General features: G+C 36.6%; 2 protein-coding genes and 1 long non-coding RNA gene across 7 annotated transcripts; 2 read left to right on the top strand and 1 right to left on the bottom strand.

The window, feature by feature from the left end:
- Window positions 1-3,432: 3,432 nt before the first annotated feature.
- Window positions 3,433-14,881, top strand: LOC101204965 (cytosolic Fe-S cluster assembly factor NBP35). 5 transcript variants are annotated; one of them, XM_031883652.1, is made up of 5 exons: window positions 3,433-3,790; window positions 4,638-4,789; window positions 6,567-6,653; window positions 6,776-6,877; window positions 13,682-14,881. In XM_031883652.1, the coding sequence occupies exons 3-5, from the start codon at window positions 6,617-6,619 to the stop codon at window positions 14,611-14,613; spliced, it is 1,071 nt and encodes a 356-aa protein (XP_031739512.1). In that variant the 5' UTR covers window positions 3,433-3,790; window positions 4,638-4,789; window positions 6,567-6,616; the 3' UTR covers window positions 14,614-14,881. The 5 variants fall into 5 exon arrangements, with proteins under 5 accessions (XP_031739512.1, XP_004144673.1, XP_011653919.1 ...); XM_004144625.3 differs by lacking the exon at window positions 4,638-4,789; XM_011655617.2 differs by lacking the exon at window positions 4,638-4,789 and having other exon boundaries at window positions 6,562-6,653.
- Window positions 6,123-16,135, bottom strand: LOC116403166. Its single transcript, XR_004215769.1, has 2 exons — window positions 16,017-16,135; window positions 6,123-6,554 (listed from the first exon to the last, which is right to left on the bottom strand). It is a non-coding gene; the product is annotated as an uncharacterized LOC116403166 (long non-coding RNA).
- On the top strand, window positions 15,993-18,430 carry LOC101205207 (39S ribosomal protein L54, mitochondrial). Its single transcript, XM_004144626.3, has 2 exons — window positions 15,993-16,322; window positions 17,830-18,430. The coding sequence occupies exon 2, from the start codon at window positions 17,842-17,844 to the stop codon at window positions 18,235-18,237; it is 396 nt and encodes a 131-aa protein (XP_004144674.3). The 5' UTR covers window positions 15,993-16,322; window positions 17,830-17,841; the 3' UTR covers window positions 18,238-18,430.
- The last annotated feature ends 72 nt before the right edge of the window (window positions 18,431-18,502 follow it).

The raw sequence follows: 18,502 nt of genomic DNA, 5'->3' as shown, positions 1-18,502 counted from the left end.
CTAATATATAAATTAAGAAAAATGTTGGAAGCATGTAAATTAAAAAAAATGTTAACCTATCAAAGTTGTGAAAAGTTTGAAGGTAAATAGTTTTTTTATTTAATTTTTAGAAATTAACTAAAAATTAAGGAATTTTTTAAAAAATATAATAAACCGATAAAATATTTACACTATATAGAACAATTTTGAAAACGAAAAAAGTTCATAGGTCCAAAACGAGAAATATAAAAAATACCCAGTCAACACACGATTAATCAATCAACTGTGCGCACGAGTAATCTTATTCTAAACGATCATGTACTATAGTTTAAATGAATGATTTACGATCGTTTAGATCATGATACAAGATCATGTATTTCTTTTTAACGATGGAGAAAAAGACTTTAAATTTAAACGATCTTGTTGACCATGGAAAACGATCATGTAAAACATGAAAAAAATAGTGTTAGTTATAATAATCGATCGTGTATTAATCCAATGTAAATGATCGTTAAAAACTTCAAATATAATGATCGTGTTGACTATGCTAAATGATCATGTTCGTCATGTTAAATGATTGTGCAGACTATGGTAAGTGGTTGTTTATATCATATCAACACGATCATGTAGTTCGTTTTAAATGATGAGAAAATGCTTCAAATTTGAATGATCGTGTTGACCATGGTAAACGATCGTGTTGTCAATACGATCACGTAGTTCGCTTTAAATGATGAAAAGATATTTCAAATTTAAATCATCGTATTGACAAAGATAAATTGATAAATGATTGTGTTGATCATTTAAAATAATATTTGAACGATCTTGATATTCTCGAATATGAGAAAGATGAATGTCATGCCCCACCGAATATGGGTACCATACACAAGTCCTTAAACTTGCGATGTAATACGCGAAGCGACTAAAATCTTTAAACTTAAACAAATTATGTGATTCAAAATCTAACATAAGCAGTGAAACCGCAACTTTAATAACACAAACCACTTCTTATTACTTAAACCATGCGTTCTACAAATTACACTTTACATACATTCTTAATACAAGAATTATAACAATTCACTTCAACGCTTCAAGAGTCTTCCCACTTAAAACACCTTGCTTGCTCACTTTACATTTGTTTACTTGGCCTCTTAGTGAGTGACAATTTTGAAAACCTTTTTGGACATACAATACGTAAAACTATTCTCATAAATAGGCTTCTTCACCTTAATTCATTAAATCATAAAACACACATTAGCCTTCCACATTCCATCACCAAGAATATAAATCATTCTCACACATAGATTACTGTGATGACCACATCATCATCAGGCATCTTCTGGGATCTCACTGATTCATTTCTCATTGCTCAAGCTACTAACACAACGACATTGGTTAGTCTAATACCATCATGTCATGTGGTCTGCTCACCTCATGGTTGACTTGACTCATCATGTGCACACAATTAACTAACTCATTGATATGAATAAGATTAATGTTTTATTCTCAAGCAAAGCATACAATACATTCATCACATAAAGAACTCAACTTATGGAACTTTCTATATAAATCATTCAAGTTTTCTTATAAACATTAACAAAGTTGCACATGATTAACATTAGCATAACAATACATAAATTAGAAAGAAAGTTTTAAAATCATTGAACAACTTTGAAAATCACTCACAAACTTGAACTTTCCACCCCTAGCTCAAACACTTCCTTCCTCCGGTAGCTTAACACCTTAAACTGGACTTTTTTAGGATGTAATCTTTCCAAAAGGTATGAGAAATTTGTGAACTTTTACACCCCTAACTTCCCCTTTTATAAGACCTTTTTCCATAACCTCTATGTGACACCTAAATTCATATCACTTGGTCACCTTTCACCTCTTAATTCTTATTACACCCCTGGTTGAAATTTAAGTCTTTGCATGACTATACAACTAGAATCCAACTCGCAGAACACTTAACTCTTAGTAATATCGGTTGAAATTGGCCTGAGATCACTTCGAGAACCTCAACAGAACATTCTCTATCTCTAGTCTCGACCAAACACAACTTTGAAATTACCCGAGAGCCCTTAAATTTCATTTTTTGGTCTTCAATCTCGACCGAAATCATCCTTGAGATGCCCTGTGATCTCCTTAGACTTGCTTCTCTATGTCCAATTTTAGCTAAAATTAATCATTTTCATTTCATAAAACACAGGCACAACGCCTCATTTCATAAATCACATAAAACATACATTAGTCTCTACTTATTCCTTTCTACCAAGAACATGAATCATTCCCACACATAGACTACTATGATGACATTTTCATCAACAATATCCCTTCGAGAATTATCTGGTTCATTTTCAGTTGCTTAGGCCCAGGCCCTTAAGCTCAATATGCTTATTTCAATGCATTAGCTAGCTTCTCACCGCCATGTGATCCTTTTACTCCATGGTTGCCTTGACTCATTATGTGCACATAATAGCTAGCTTAAGGAATGAATAATCACTTGCATACAACATATCACATATTTTGGAATTCATAACTTCACCTTCATAAAATATGCTTTACAAATCAATGCTCAACATAACAAGCATAATACGACAACATGCTTTTTCTACCATGCATAATATAACACGATTCAATTATAAAGAAAGAGCTTTGGAAAACTTTTCTTTTTCTTTGAAAAATCACTCACTAAGTATTTGACACACCTATTAAGTTTTCCTTCCTAGAGTATTAGGTGTTGAGAGCAGGTTAAGAAAGCAAGGCGAACAAACAAAGCGTTTAAAGTTTGGAAGCTGTTGAGGGCATTTAATTTTAATTATTATAGTTCTTGTTTTAAGGATGTATGTAAAGTATAATTTCTAGAACACATTATTTATGAAATAAGAAGTGGTTTGTTATATTGAAGTTTAGTTCCATTGCTTACGTTAAGTTTTGAATTGTACAATTGTTTAAGTTTAAAGAATCTAGTCACGTTGCAAATCGCTAGCCATGTTTAGGGACAAATTCGGGGTAGAACGTGATAATGAAGAAGAATATTGAAACAATCGTGAAATAACTTAAAAGAATCTTGTCGAAAATGACGAATGATAAAATAAAAAAATTTAAACAAAATAATAAATCATTTTAAAATACAAGAAAAAAAAATCTAAAAAAGAAATGAATAAACTTGGAAGAGAAGAAATCATAAGGAATGAAGAAGAAGAAAAAGAGCGACGAATGGTCGACAATATTAGAAAACAAATCTAGAAATTAAGAAAATATTTTAACGGCTTCATTCACAACTATTTGTTAGTTTGGTTATATTTATGTAAACTAAGCTTAAATTAATGAGGTTACGCTAATTCTGATAGATAATAAAACTTTAATCTGTTGAAACTTTAACTCCTACTTAAAAGAAAGACCCCATCAAAGAACGTATAAAGTTGAATAATTTTCTTCAATTTTGTCATTTCTTTTGACAATTCCCAAGGAAAAAGAAAAAGAAAATGAGAATCAATACGGCCAACCTTCTTCTTCAACACGCACGCTAAGCCCCTAACCTTCCCCTCTCTTCTTCGCATAGCGCAAGTGAGAGCAACGCAGCTGCTCAAAGCTTGTCGTCCGTTCGCCTTCCACACTCGTCGCTCGCCACAGCCAGTAAGCCTAGTCTCTCTCTATCTCTTTATCTCTCTCCTTCGCGCCGATCCGGCAGAGTGCCTTGCGAAGACTCTCACCGCACCGCCAGCAGCCGAGCGCCGCCCTCACCCGTCACCGTCCACCCCTCTATTGACGCCGGAAGTCGCTGCAAGTCATCGGAATTTCTAGTTTTTGGGTGAGTTTCCTTGAGTTCTTAGAGTTTTTAGGAAGTATCTTGAATGCCCATTAGCTTTTGGCTTCAATTGGTCGATACCCATTACACTTGGGCTTTTATATCGAAGTTTTCAGGTGTTAAGAGTCGCAGTCATCAGGTTTGAAGCGGTTACGACCACTTTTTTTATATTAATCGGTTGTCCAAAACACTTTTAATGACTTGGTGATGGCTGGAATTGTAATCCTAATTTTTAATGTCATTATTGATCTAGGTTGAAAGTTTTTACGCCCTGTCCAGGGAAGTAAAGGTTGGTTTTTGGCAATATTGGGGTACTATTAAATTTGCATTGATTTTGACCTCGTTTGGATCGTCGAGGTGATTGTTAGATTAAATCACAATTTGGTATGTTGTTTGAGTTTAAGTTGACTTGTGTTTTAGAATTAGGTCCTAAAGTTTGGAATTTGATTTGCCAATTTTGCACTGATTTTCTACTCTCTTTTTCCTCTTCTTCTTACGGTATTCTCCCTATCTTCATCGATGTGTTTCTTTTTGTAAGGACTTGTCTAATGAAAGAATAGAGTAGTTGTGTTGATTTTGTTTCCCAATGACAACAGGCCAAAAAAAAAAAAAAAAGAGGCTTGCCTTTTGAACTGCTGTTTGATTTGTTGCATATGTTTATCAATTGAGCCTTTCATAATCTGCATCTCTCTAGTCTCTGCTAAAAACTGTTTCATTTGTGGAACCATCAATTTTCTTGCATCTATGGTTTTATTTATCTATTAAAGAACTGTTGAAGTATAAATATGGCAAACAAGAACATTTTGTTTTGGTGAAATGAAATTGTAACCTTGGATGTTGAATGCAACAGGGTTATTTTGGTTGACCAAATGTCGGTAGGCAAAGCAATTGACCACTCAACACCCTGTAGAATGAAGAACCTAAATAATCTAGCAAAAGAACAAGATATAAGAAGGTGGCTTTGAGTTTCTGGGCCATTCTTGCGCATAATACAATGGCAAGGTGATAAAAGAAATCATAGATTTCCTTTGGAACTTATCACGAGTGTTCAAGCAAGATTGAATGAGTTTCCATAAAAGATCTGCTTTTTTGGAATATTGACCTATGCACATCATGCTGTATAAGTCTACCCTAGTATGAGAACTGAGTATGACAAAAATATAGAAATAGATTTAACAGAGAAACCTATTTTGTGAATCTTCCAAACAAAAAGTCCTTCCTATCTTTGAGTTCAACAAATGAAAGAGTTTTGGATAATCTAGCCCATTCATATGTCTGCCTCTGTAGGGTTCCTTTTGAGCCTTAGGTTTCCAAGATGCAGATTCAGAATATTGCCGATCAGCAATGATGGCCACCTTTTTGAGCTAGATAGCAAATAAATGTGGGAAATCAACTTTCAAGGGACGATTGGACTAGAAGCTGGTGTTAATTCCTTTCTCAATTTTGTAAGCAATATTCTTATAGATATTGCCCTTAACTCTACCTGTGTGTTTCTAGCTTTGTAGATGAAATGAGATTTCTCATGGAATCTCCTGATCCCTTTTGCCAAAAGGTATTTATTCTTCTGTTGAATGCCAATAATGCCAAGACCCTCTCATCAATAAGAAGAGTTACTTTGTACCATTTAATAGTTTGAGAACCAGAAATATCCTTACTGCCTGTTTGAAGGAAATTGTGAAACAATTTTTCAATCATATTTGATGCTTTGACCAGTAGAGTGAAAGAGGATAGGTAATGAATGGGAAGGTTAAAAAATGAAGCTTGTATGAGGGTATGGCGGCTAGCTTTAGAAATATAAGAGTTTCCCGAGAACATACACCTTTTTTCCACCTTTTCAACAACTGTAGCTCAAAGTCAAGAAGTGCTCCATGTCGCTAAGCAAGCTAACCCCTGTTCTTGATAAACTCTCTGTAATGGTGTTCCTCCATTTGGTAGCAACCACCCGCTGAATCGTAATTAAGGGTGGGAGGAAGTAAATTTGGATACTTTATTGATGTGAAGTCAATATTTGTTTCCAGGCTATACTGAAAATAAGTAAATCAGTAGTTGGACTTTGATGTTTCTAATTTCTTCTCCCTGGAAATGACGTGTTTGATTAGTTTGTGATTAGATGGCAGCATAATATGACATTCATAACTGCTTGTACCTGAATTTTTTCAGAGAGAGATTAAATATTATTTTATAAATTAATACAGAAAGAAAAATCATAGTAATGATTATTTTGTGTGCCTAGTGCATAACTGCATATGCATGGGAGAGCTTTTTAAAACACTAGTTTACCTCAAAAGAGGAGTGGAGGTTAATAAGATCCCATAAACTAAAAGTACTCATTTGATTTTCACCGACAGTTATATGATTTCTTTTGCAAAATGTGCCAATTGATAGGATAACAATCTTCCCATTGTTTGTTTACATCACTTATACTCGATCATTTTTTATATACTAGGTTAAACGGTTTAAGTACAGAATGCATCTTAACATCATTCCCATTCCCCTATAAATTAGCTTACAGAAATTATGAATTATTTGTTACAAGTTCGTTTTGAATTAATAAATGTGTCTGTTTCATGATAATGGTATATTGTATACGTGTTGCAAGAGACAGAGGCTTTCAACCAAATTTGATTCTTTAGAAGAAGCTTGGAAATGCTTGATAAAACCACATCAGTGTAAAAGAAAATCCATCGTGCTTGATCTGCAGTAGGAATTTTACTTCTTTAAGCACAGACCCATTCATATAATAAAGCTAATAGGTGAATGATTTTTCCTGCAAGGAAAGACATCAAATTCACAAAAAGCTCATCGGCATTGAAGAAGAAGACACAGCTAATGGAGAATAGCGAAATCCCTGAAAACGCCAATGAAAGTAATGGATTTCCTTCCTATTCATTGTATTTTTCATTTGTAGATTGTGCAACTTATTAGCCCCTTTTTGTTTTCTGTATTTCATTTTCATTGATGTTCTCTTTGTGGGTTTTTGGGTTTCAGATTGCCCGGGTCCTGAGTCGGAGTCAGCAGGGAAATCAGATGCCTGTCAAGGATGTCCCAACCAATCCATTTGTGCTACTGCACCTAAAGGCCCTGACCCAGGTTCTCTTTGTCTTGTAAATCTATTTGCTTTTTGTTTCTTGTAGCAGAAATTTGGCTTAGATTAGAGAGATTGCTTTGTTGTTACAGTTCATGTGCTTTTCCGGCTGATTGGTTTATTCTGTTTAGATAGTTTCTTAAACTAACAGTAATGTCAATGGATGAGATATACATGCCATTATTTCATTTTTTTTCTTGATAATCTGGGTTTTGCTTCTTCATGGCTTACCCACTGTGTTTTTAAATGCCCAAGGTGCACTTAGGCACAATGGCCATGCGCCCTCTAGAGCCTAGGTGCAAGGCTCACAAAAAGGTGTGGGTTTTTTTTTTTGTGAGACGCACTACATATAAAAATATTACATTAAAAAGAGGAAGCATAGTTGATGTGGAAATATGGAAAAAAAAAAGACCTCAAACATAAGAATTTTTGCATTTAGACTTAGTAAACTTGACTCTTCTAGTTAATAATTAAGGAAAATCCTTAATTATTACTATTTCTTTTAAAAAAATGAAAAAGCCCCAAAGGCTTTGAGCCTTGGGGCTTCACAAAGACGTGTGCTTTATTTTGTGAGCTCGCCTTTCCAAAATACGTAGTTATCAAGTTCGTTTCTGTATGACAAAGCGGTATTAATTTTGTAAAAATATTGCCATAATGTTTACGTGGAAGGTTCTCACCTATTATTGAATTTGTGTCGAGATTTTATAAACAGTTACTTTCTAAAAGTATAGGAACCAAGAGTGGATGTTTTGAACGTATTATAGAGAAAGATAGGTAAGTAGGACGAAAAAATGAAGTTATTAAGTTTTCCTAAAACATTGAAGGGTTGCATAGGACATCTCCTGTTTGTATTTTTTATTCTCTCAAACCAATCAAAATATGTGAATTAAATTTTACAAGCTTTAGAAGACATCTCTTATTTTTTGTGAGTTTGTGATAGACCCTCTGTCATACACCAATATAGTAGGAGAAGGAAAAAGAATTGACACGTGCGAATGAGGGAGAGGGTGTATGTGAGAGTAAAGTAGTTAGGAAGTATTAATAGTGGAAAGGAGACGGTAGGAAAGTTAGTTAAGCTTTTTGTGAGAGAAGAGTTTTTGTTCTACCTTGAGAGATAGGTTAGCAGAAGGGAGTTCTTACATCTTTGAGATGGATTAGAGATTGTAACCTAGATTCATCATTGAATCTAATATCAATAATACTTACTATTCAATAAAGTTCTTGGTTTCCATCAAATTGGTAGCAGAGCGGGTGATTTTAGGAAAGGAAAAAAAGAAAATGGTGCAAACACGAATTGAAGAGAAGTTAGAAAGTTTTGATCAAGAAATGCTCGGAATTAAGAAAGAAATCAGGAAGTTGCCGACGATTGAAAAGACTTTGAACGAGTTAACGAAGAACATGGAGATACAACATCAAATGATGTTAGTCGACCTTTCAATCTTGCAAGTAGCTAGGCGCTCGCACGCTTTAAGGGCTTGTTAAGGCGAAAGAAGGTGAAAAGAATATTGAATGAGTGCAAGACTGAAACATTAGATACCGGAAGCCTACGGTTGGGTCAAGACGATCCATAAGACAGGGATATTGTAAGGCGCAATTCAATATGCGAGGTCAAATCAATCATTTTCAAGGTAGAAAGAAAAGCCCACAGCGGGAAAGCATTCAGTCTACTCTTCCGATATCAGTCGTATTGTACAGGCTCGAGGATCAGAGGCGGAATCCTCTCGGAGAGGCGCGAGATCAAGAGCTGGCGTAGGCGCATAGGGGCAGTAAGGCCAATTGCCTTCTGTCTTGGTACTTTGCGTTTTATGGAATCGGCCACATAGGACATATCAGCGATGAGCGAAAAGATATCGGAGTTAACGATGCGCGATTTTTCGACGAAAAATATCAAGGAGGACGAAGGATCTTCCAGTCGTGAAATTGACGCGACGAAGGAGGAGAAGAAAACAAATGAAGATGGAAATAATGAGTGAATTAAATTCAAGAAAGTGGAGATGCAGATATTCATTGGAGAGAATCCCGATTCATGGCTATTATGCGCTGACAGGTACTTCCAAATCCACAAACTTTCTAAATCTGAAAAAATGATGGTTGCCATGATTAGTTTCGAAGGACTTGCTCTGAATTGGTATCGTTCCCAAGAGGAACGGGAGAAATTTACGGGATGGGTGAATATGAAGGAGAGACTATTGATTCGATTTTGATCAATCCGAGAAGGTTCCTTATATGGAAGATTTTTACGAATTACGCAAGAGACGATGATCAGAGGATGTCAAAATTTATTTGATAAATGGATAGCGTCGTTGACTGATTTATCGGAGAAGGTGGTGGAAGAAACATTTGTGACGGGATTATTGTCGTGGATCAAAACCGAGGTTGATTTCTGTGAGCCCAAAGGCCTCGCACAAATGATGCAGATAGCGCAGAAGGTGGAAAATAGAGAAGACGTTAGAAGGGAAGCAAATCTTCCCGGATATTCCAAGGGAAGGCAACAAAAAATACCGCCGAATACGAACAAAATGAATAATAGTGCTAATGCCGGAGATAATAAAGGATACTCGAGTTGGCCGATGAGAATCATAATGTTGCAAGGGACGTCGACAGGGGAAGTTGGGAAGGAAGGTCCGTCGAGGAGGTTATCCGACGCTGAATTTCAGGCAAGAAAAGAGGAGAATTTGTTTTCGATGTAATGAAAAATATTCCCACGATCATAAATGTGAAATAAAGGAGCAGAGGGAGCTGCAGATGTTTGTAGTACGAAGGGCAGATGAAGAGTTCAAAATTTTAGAAGAAGGGAACGAAAGAAAAGAGTTGAATACCATTGAAGTGACAGAGGAGAATCAGACCATTGTGGAGTTGTCTATTAACTCCGTGGTGGGATTATCGAATCCAAGCACGATGAAGGTGAAAGGAAAAATTCAAGGGAAGGAAGTAATTGTTTTAATAGATTGTGGTGCAACCCACACGACTTCATTTCTGAAAAACTGGTGAAGGATATGCAATTGAACACAAAGGAGACGTCCAATTATGGAGTCATTCTTGGTTCAGGAACATCAATTAAGGGAAAGGGTATTTGTGAAGCAGTAGAGCTGATACTTTGTGAACGGAAGGTAGTTGATGATTTTCTACCGTTGGAGTTGGGTGGAGTGGATGCTATTTTAGGGATGCAATGGCTGTATTTCTTAGGCACCACCGAGGTAGATTGGAAGAATCTGATTCTGACTTTTTTGCACCAAGGAAAGAAGATTTAATTCAAGGGGATTCAAGCTTGACTAAGGTCAGAGTGAGTTTAAAAAATATGATGAAGACATGGAGAGAGAATGACCAAGGTTTCTTGGTAGAATGTAGAGCATTGGAGAGGAGTGAGTGGTCATCTGAAGAGGAGGAGTTAACTATGGAAGAATTAGTAACAGTAGTGTTGAAGAGCTTTGAAGATGTGTTGGAGTGGCCTGAAACGTTACCTCCTCGAAGACATATTGAGCATCATATTCATTTGAAGAAGGGAGTGGATCCGGTGAGTGTGAGACCTTACCGATATGCTTATCAATAGAAAGAAGAAATGGAAAAACTGGTAGAAGAGATGCTGACTTCAGGAATAATACATCCCAGCACAAGCCCATATTCCAGCCCGGTATTATTAGTTAAAAAAAAAAGGGAGTTGGCGGTTTTGTGTCGATTACCGAACACTCAATAATGTAACGATTCCAGACAGATTTCCTATACCAATAATAGAAGAGTTATTCGATGAATTGAATGGGGCTACCTTGTTTTCGAAGATCAATTTGAAGGCGGGATATCATCAGATCAGGATGTGTCCGGAGGATGTGGAAAAGACTGCATTTAGAACTCATGAAGGTCACTATGAGTTTATGGTGATGCCATTCGGGTTAACAAATGCACCATCCACTTTTCAGTCTCTTATGAATACTGTGTTCCGTCCATACCTCAGAAAATTTGTTTTGGTATTTTTTGATGACATTTTGATCTACAGTGCTGACTTAAAGGCTCATATGAATCATTTGAAGCTGGTATTAGAGGTGCTGAGGAAGAACGAATTATATACAAACAAGAAAAAGTGTACTTTTGCTCAACCAAGAGTTCATCACTTGGGGCATATCATTTTCAGGCAAGGAATAGAAGTTGATCTGGAAAAAAATTGAGCTATTAAGGAGTGGCCTATGCCTACTAATGTGCGAGAAGTCAGGTGTTTTCTAGGCTTGACTGGTTATTACAGAAAAATTGTGCAGCACTATGGTTCGATTGCAGCCCCATTAACACAACTATTGAAATTAGGAAGATTCAAGTGGAATATGGAGGCTCAAGAAGCTTTTGTCAAATTGCAACATGCCATGATAACTCTTCCAGACTTAGCATTACTCGATTTTAGTTTGCCATTTGAAATAGAGACCGATGCATCCGGATATGGACTAAAGGACCAATTGCCTATTACAACCATACATTGGCAGTAAGAGACAGGGCAAAACCGGTTTATGAAAGAGAGCTGATGGCAGTGGTGATGGCGGTACAAAGATGGAGACCCTATTTACTCGGGCGAAAGTTCATTGTGAAAACAGATCAACGATCCTTGAAGTTTTTGTTGGACCAAAGGGTGATACAATTCAATATCAGAAGTGGATATCTAAGCTTCTTGGCTTTTCGTTTGAGGTTCTGTACAAGCCGGGTCTTGAGAACAAAGCTGCTGATGCTTTGTTGAGAATGCCTCCAACTGTTCATTTGAACAACTTGACAGGACCAACTATGATTGACTTAGCAGTGATAAAGGAAGAGGTGGATAAGGATAAGCGTTTGCAGCAAATCATAGCAGAGTTAAATAAAAAAGGTGGTCAGAACATTAAGTATTCAATGCAACAAGGGATGTTGAAGTATAAAGATCGGTACATCCAAATTGATTCCACTGATCTTGCATATTTACCACAACTCAGTATTTGGGGGCTATTCAGGTTTCTTACGAACATATAAGAGATTGACTGGAGAGCTCTTTTGGGAGGGCATGAAAACCGACGTGAAGAAGTATTGTGAAGAGTGCATTGTCTATCAAAGGAATAAAACCTTGGCATCTCCTGCTGGTTTGTTAACACCATTGGAAATTCCTAACAGAGTGTGGGATGACATCTCTATGGTCTTTATTGATGGTTTACCTAAGGCAGCAGGGTTTGATGTGGTCTTAGTTGTGGTTGATCGATTTAGTAAGTATGGGCATTTTCTGTCATTAAAGCACCCATATGCAGCAAAGAGTGTAGCTGAACTGTTTGTAAAGGAGGTTGTACAACTACACGGGTTGCCGAAGTCAATGGTGTCGGATAGGGACAAAGTCTTTCTAAGTCACTTTTGGAGAGAACTCTTCAGATTAGCCGAAACAAGGTTAAATCGGAGTACGACATATCATCCTCAATCATGGGCAGACGGAGGTTGTTAATCGAAGCGTAGAAAGTTACTTGACTTGTTTTTGTGGAGAAAAACTGAAGGAGTGGGTTAAGTGGTTACATTGGGCCGAGTATTCGTATAATACCACGTATCAAAGGTCGCTTGGAGTCACTCACTCCTTTTCAGGCGGTATATGGCGACTGCCCCCTCCCTTGATATACTATGGAGATCGTGATACTTCGAATTCCACATTGGATGACCAGCTGAAGGAAAGAGACGTTGTGTTGGGAGCTCTTAAAGAATGTTTAAGGGTAGCACAAGATAAAATGAAGAAATATGCTGATTTGAAGAGAAGAGGTGAATTATCAAGTGGGAGATTTAGTCCTGTTGAAATTGAGGCCTTATTGACAGGAAACCTTGCAGAAGAAAAGGAACCAAAAACTTTCACCGAAGTTCTTTGGTCCTTATAAAATTGTGGAAAGGATTGGGCCGGTGGCGTATAAGCTTGATTTGCCTGGTGATGCAGCTATACATCCAGTGTTTCACGTTTCACAACTGAAGCAACTGCTGGGACAACATGATGAAATTCGTTAGGATATTCCTTATGTAACAGAGAATCATGAATGGAGAGCAGTCCCTGAAGAGATATATGGCTATTTGAAGAATAAAACAGGAAGTTGGAATGATCTGGTGAGCTGGTAGGGGCTTCCTCGACATGAAGCAACCTGGGAGACTTGTGAAGATTTGCAGCAACGTTTTCCAGAATTTCACCTTGAGGACAAGGTGAATTTGGAGGAGTGTAATGAGACTCCCTATCATACACCAATATAGTAGAAGGAAAAAGAATTGACACGTGCGAATGAGGGAGAGGGTGTACGTGAGAGTAAAGTAGTTACGAAGTATTAATAGTGGAAAGTAGTTACGAAGTATTAATAGTGGAAAGTAGTTACGAAGTATTAATAGTGGAAAGGAGAGGGTGGGAAAGTTAGTTCAGCTTTTGGTGAGAGAAGAGTTTCTGTTCTACCTTGAGAGATAGGTTAGCAGAAGTGAGTTCTTACATCTTTGAGATCGGATTAGAGATTATAACCTAGATTCATCATTGAATCTAATATCAATAATACTTACTATTCACTAAAGTTCCTGGTTTCCATCAGTTTACTGTAGTACCAGTAGGTGAAATTGTGATGTGAAGGGCTGAAGTACTTTCTGATGTTGCCTTGTTTTGAATACACCTTAGTTTTCTTTCTTTCTTTTATTTAGTGTAGGGGTTACTCTACATTTTGGGGAATTGATTCTTTGCCTAGAAGGCATTAATATTTTGAATGTTTGGCTTTTTGAATCCTATTTATGAATACACTAGTCGAATATATTAACTGTTCATGTGTTTATGCTCTATTTACCATTCTTTCCTCACTTTTTTCCAGACCTGATTTCAATAGCGGAACGAATGGCAACGGTTAAGCACAAGATTCTTGTTCTATCAGGTAAGGGTGGGGTCGGAAAGAGCACATTCTCTGCTCAGCTCGCATTTGCCCTAGCTGCCATGGACTTCCAGGTGGGTCTCCTTGATATTGATATTTGTGGCCCGAGTATCCCGAAGATGCTTGGTCTAGAAGGTCAAGATGTGCATCAGAGTAACCTTGGATGGTCCCCTGTTTACATAGAGTCCAACCTTGGAGTTATGTCGATTGGTTTCATGCTCCCTAACCCTGACGAAGCGGTCATTTGGAGAGGCCCTCGAAAAAATGGGCTTATTAAGCAGTTTCTAAAGGATGTGTATTGGGGAGAGCTCGATTTTCTGGTTGTTGATGCTCCACCAGGGACTTCAGATGAGCACATATCAATTGTACAATGCCTTAAGGCTACTGGAATTGACGGTGCAATCATTGTCACAACTCCACAACAAGTATCTCTCATCGATGTGCGGAAAGAAGTGAGTTTCTGCAAAACGGTAGGAGTAAAAGTTCTTGGAGTTGTAGAGAACATGAGCAGCTTGTGCCAACCACTATTAGATATGAAGTTTTTGAAGACAACAGAGGCCGGAGAGCAGACAGATGTGACAGAATGGGTGGGAGAGTACATTCGAGAAAAAGCGCCGGAGCTTCTAAACTTGATTACTTATAGTGAAGTGTTCGATAGTAGTGGAGGTGGTGCTGCAAAAATGTGTAGGGAGATGGATGTGCCATTCCTAGGGAAGGTACCATTGGATCCACAGCTTTGCAAGGCAGCTGAAGAAGGAAGGTCCTGTTTTGGTGACCAAAAATGTGGGGTAAGTGCCTCAGCACTGAAGAAGATTATAGAGAAGTTGATACAAAATCAAGGGTTTTCAACAATGTCAATAGATGCTAAAGCCTAGGACAGACAGCACAGCTTTTGAACAAATGTGGTTGTGCAATTACTTAATACAGCACAACTTTTGAACACATCTTCCTTTTCTCTTTGGTCTTAGTTTGTAAGGTATCATAATGTACTTCACTTTTATTACTCCTTCACAAAAGGTATATGTTTGTTTCCTTTGGTGGATTTATAGTTATCTCATTCCTATAGCTTAGTCAATATTCCTGCACATCAATTTGTTAAAACTCGAAAGAAGAATGTTAGGGGATAATAATTTTTTTGGGTTTTGTTTCCCATTTTAAAATGTTACCATTTGTCTTTAGATTTGGGTAGACAAATCTAAATCTATATGATCGTCTAGCCAAATCTAAACGATCATGTACCAAACAATCTTTAAAAAAATCATTAAAGATGTTGTACCGAAGAATTTAAAAAAAATCATTTAGATTTAGATTTTGCTAATTTGGGTAGCCAAACCTAAAGATTTTGGTACAAGATAGTGTACCAAATATATTATGTGCATGGGTGGTCAATTAATCACATGTTGATGGAGACATTTTTGGTATTTTTCATTGCGGGCCTATGAGCTTTGTTCATTTTCGAAATTGTTGTATGTAAATATTTTGCCAATGTGTTATATTTTAAAAAAATTTCCATAATTTTATTTATTAAAAGAGTCTTTTTAAAAAAATAGAACAAAATGCAAAAATATTTACATTATATAGAAGAAAGCTTACAAGCACACAATGTACACAATGTGAAATAACAAAAATATCCCGTGATTAATCGACCATACACAAGTGAGAAATGCTTGGTACATGATCATTAAAATATTGGTACACGATCGTTTAGATATCGGTAAAACAATGTTATGGTACACGATCATATATCAAATTAAAATGATCTTGTATAAAAATCTAAACGATCTTGTACTCAATCTAAACAATTTTGGTACACGATCTTGTATCCTAAACCCTAAACGATCTTCTATCAAGATTCAAGATCGTTTAGGTATTAGTATACATTAGTTTAGGGCTTGGTAAACAATTTTGTACCAATATCATTTAGATATTGATACACAATTATTTAGATCTTGTACTAATGTAGTTTAGATCTTGTACCGAGAAGAAAATAAGAAGATGAGAAATGAGGAAGAAAGAATAAATTTTGAAAGAGAATATGAAGAAACGAGGAAGAAGAAAGAAATATGAGTGTGAAGAAGGAAAAATAGTAATATAAATGAAGGATAAAAGAAATGACAAAAAAAATTGAATAAATGGGAAAGAAATAAGAAAAGAAAACGAATAATCATCCCACACTATTGAAAGGAAAATATGAAATTTATGAAAGATAATAAAATATATATGTAATTTTATTTATTAAAAGTATATAAGTTTAGTTTAGGCCTTTAGGGTTTATTACCTTTGTTTCTTTAAACCCACCATCAGTAGCAGCCATCTCCATCTTACTCATCTCGCATCTCCTCTTTCGTCCCCTCTTCTTCCATCTCTTTGATCTCCAACGCCACGCGGCCAATATCAATCGTCTCCTCTTCTTCCATCTCTTAACACACTTCCCAACATCAATCCAAAATCAAACTGGCACAAGCCATGAACTTGAAGAAATGAAAAATTGAAAGATAATAAAATTTCAATCTTACGAATTTTAAGAGGAGAGGGGAAAAACATCAGCAGGCGTACGAGAGCTGACTACGGAGGCAAGCGAGAGGTTAGTACCGACGCAGGATGCTGGTAGTTTGAAACATTTACTGAAATTAGGGCTGGGTATGGTCTTATTAAGGAAATTATGATGAATCGGAATACGTTGGGGTTTCATTTGTGCCAATTTTTTGTATAGCATGAATTTTCTTTTCTTAGGCTCAAACCATGAATTTAGGGCTTTGCGGGAAAAAAATGATATAATTTGAGTTGAATATTGAAAGTTTTTTAGAACTGGATTAAGGGTGACCCAATTTGTAATACCAAAATTCTTACATTCTCAATGTTTAGGAAAAAAAAACAAAAGCTTCGATCAAATACCAAAATTCTTACATTCTCAATGTTTAGGAAAAAAAAAACAAAAGCTTCGATCAAATACCAAAATTAAGGGGAAAACAAAACAAAAACCGACTTTCGAGCCGCATAATGGTGCGGTTCGGTTTTGTATACAATTTTTTAAAAAAGTTTTCGGCTCAGTATGGGAAACTGTGTCCACCCCTATTGGTTGGGGTCGCTGGCTGTGGGTCCTGCTTTTGTACGGGTGTTGGGGCAAATGGGAATGGCTGGGTAGTATTCAAGGATCTTTTGTGTTAGAATTAGTTGTCTTGAATTTTGTGATAGAACTGTAGTTCTTGGGAGGAGAGAGCAGTCCTCTTATTTGGCTGAGTTTACCGTGCTCCTTTGTTAGTTATTTTCAATAAGAAAACATTCCCCTGTTCTGTTCATTTGTGTTCTTTTATTAGTTGTGTTGGCCGTTGCCTTGCAGTTTGGAAAACACTTTGGCACCAAATAGTTCGTCCAGTAATTTATTCACAAGTGGAATTGGGTACTTGTTACGAATAATGGGCTTGTTTAAAACCCCATAATCTCAACACCAGCTTCATCCTTCTTTCACGAATGAAAATTTTGACCTCATATTGGCTTGGTTAAAATCCTTACTTGGCTGGATTGTACTAGTTAATTAACATTTCACGAATTAAGCTTTTGATCTCATCGTTTGGAATTGAGGATGTCTGAAGGCTACACATTCTCCGGGCCCAACTCCTACATGTTTGCAGTTTCCTTGGATTTGATTATCATCGGATATTGTCCAACTGTAATATATTATTGGTTACAACTCCAGTGGTGCTTGTTCAAATGCCCTGTGGGGTAAGTTTGAATTTGCCGCTTCTACCACTACACCAATACATTTATCTCACTTCTGTGGTTAGGAATTTGTCGATGAGGGAGATTCTCCAAAATCAAACTAGGTGTACATTAGAGGGATTGGATGTCTAAGCAGTAAGCGATGCTCGTTCAACCATCTGATTGAAACATACCTACCATTTTATGTTTCTAATGACGGATTTTTCCTTGTTGTATAATTTTGTTTGCTGTTTGTTTTAATCTCATATTGTTTAATCATCATTTGATCCTAGTTTCATCTGTGAAAGTAGGAACTTCAACGCATACCACGTTGGCCAGTGAATTATTTCAACAGAATTTAATAACTCTAAATGTTTGTTTCTGTTTTGCAGAAAAAGAAAAATATGAGCCAAATTAGATTGTTTAGAAGGAACATTATTGTTAGTAGCAAAAATCTAATACAACTGACATCGGTACGAACATTTGCTGCCGGAGGCAAATCAAAGAAGGGATCTAAAGGGGGTGCAGCTGCCGATGCTCCTAAAGCATCAATTCTAAGTAAAGAGGTGAAATCTACGACTGTAGTTGGTGCCAATATTCTGAAGGAAGGTGCAGATCCAAAAATTATGGCAGACTCGGAGTATCCTGCTTGGCTGTGGAATTTGCTTAATAAGCATCCACCTCTGAGTGAATTACGAAGAAAGAATGCTGAAAGTCTTCCCTACGCAGATCTCAAACGCTTTATTAAATTGGATACTCGAGCAAGGATCAAGGAAAACAATTCTATTAAGGCCAAGTAACAATATAGTAGACGAAGACTTTCTTTTTGTTTCTTTTGTGAATGTAATGCAACTCTTTCTCAAACTCTGCATCAATGTGCAAGTCCTGACTTGCATTCTCTCCCTTTTATTTTTCTAAGCCATTTTAATGTACTACTTTCAGATTAAATTCGCCCAGTTTGGCTTAATTTGAAGACCAATCTTGTTATTTTTCTTTTGCTTTTGCAGTAAAAAATGAGAGTGGGAGAAGTCAAGTCAATCTTGTTATATTTCTTTCGAATGCATA

This window comes from Cucumis sativus, chromosome 4 (assembly GCF_000004075.3).
Source record: "Cucumis sativus cultivar 9930 chromosome 4, Cucumber_9930_V3, whole genome shotgun sequence".
NCBI classification, from domain to species: Eukaryota; Viridiplantae; Streptophyta; class Magnoliopsida; order Cucurbitales; family Cucurbitaceae; genus Cucumis; species Cucumis sativus.
This window is presented reverse-complemented; position numbering and strand designations above follow the sequence as displayed.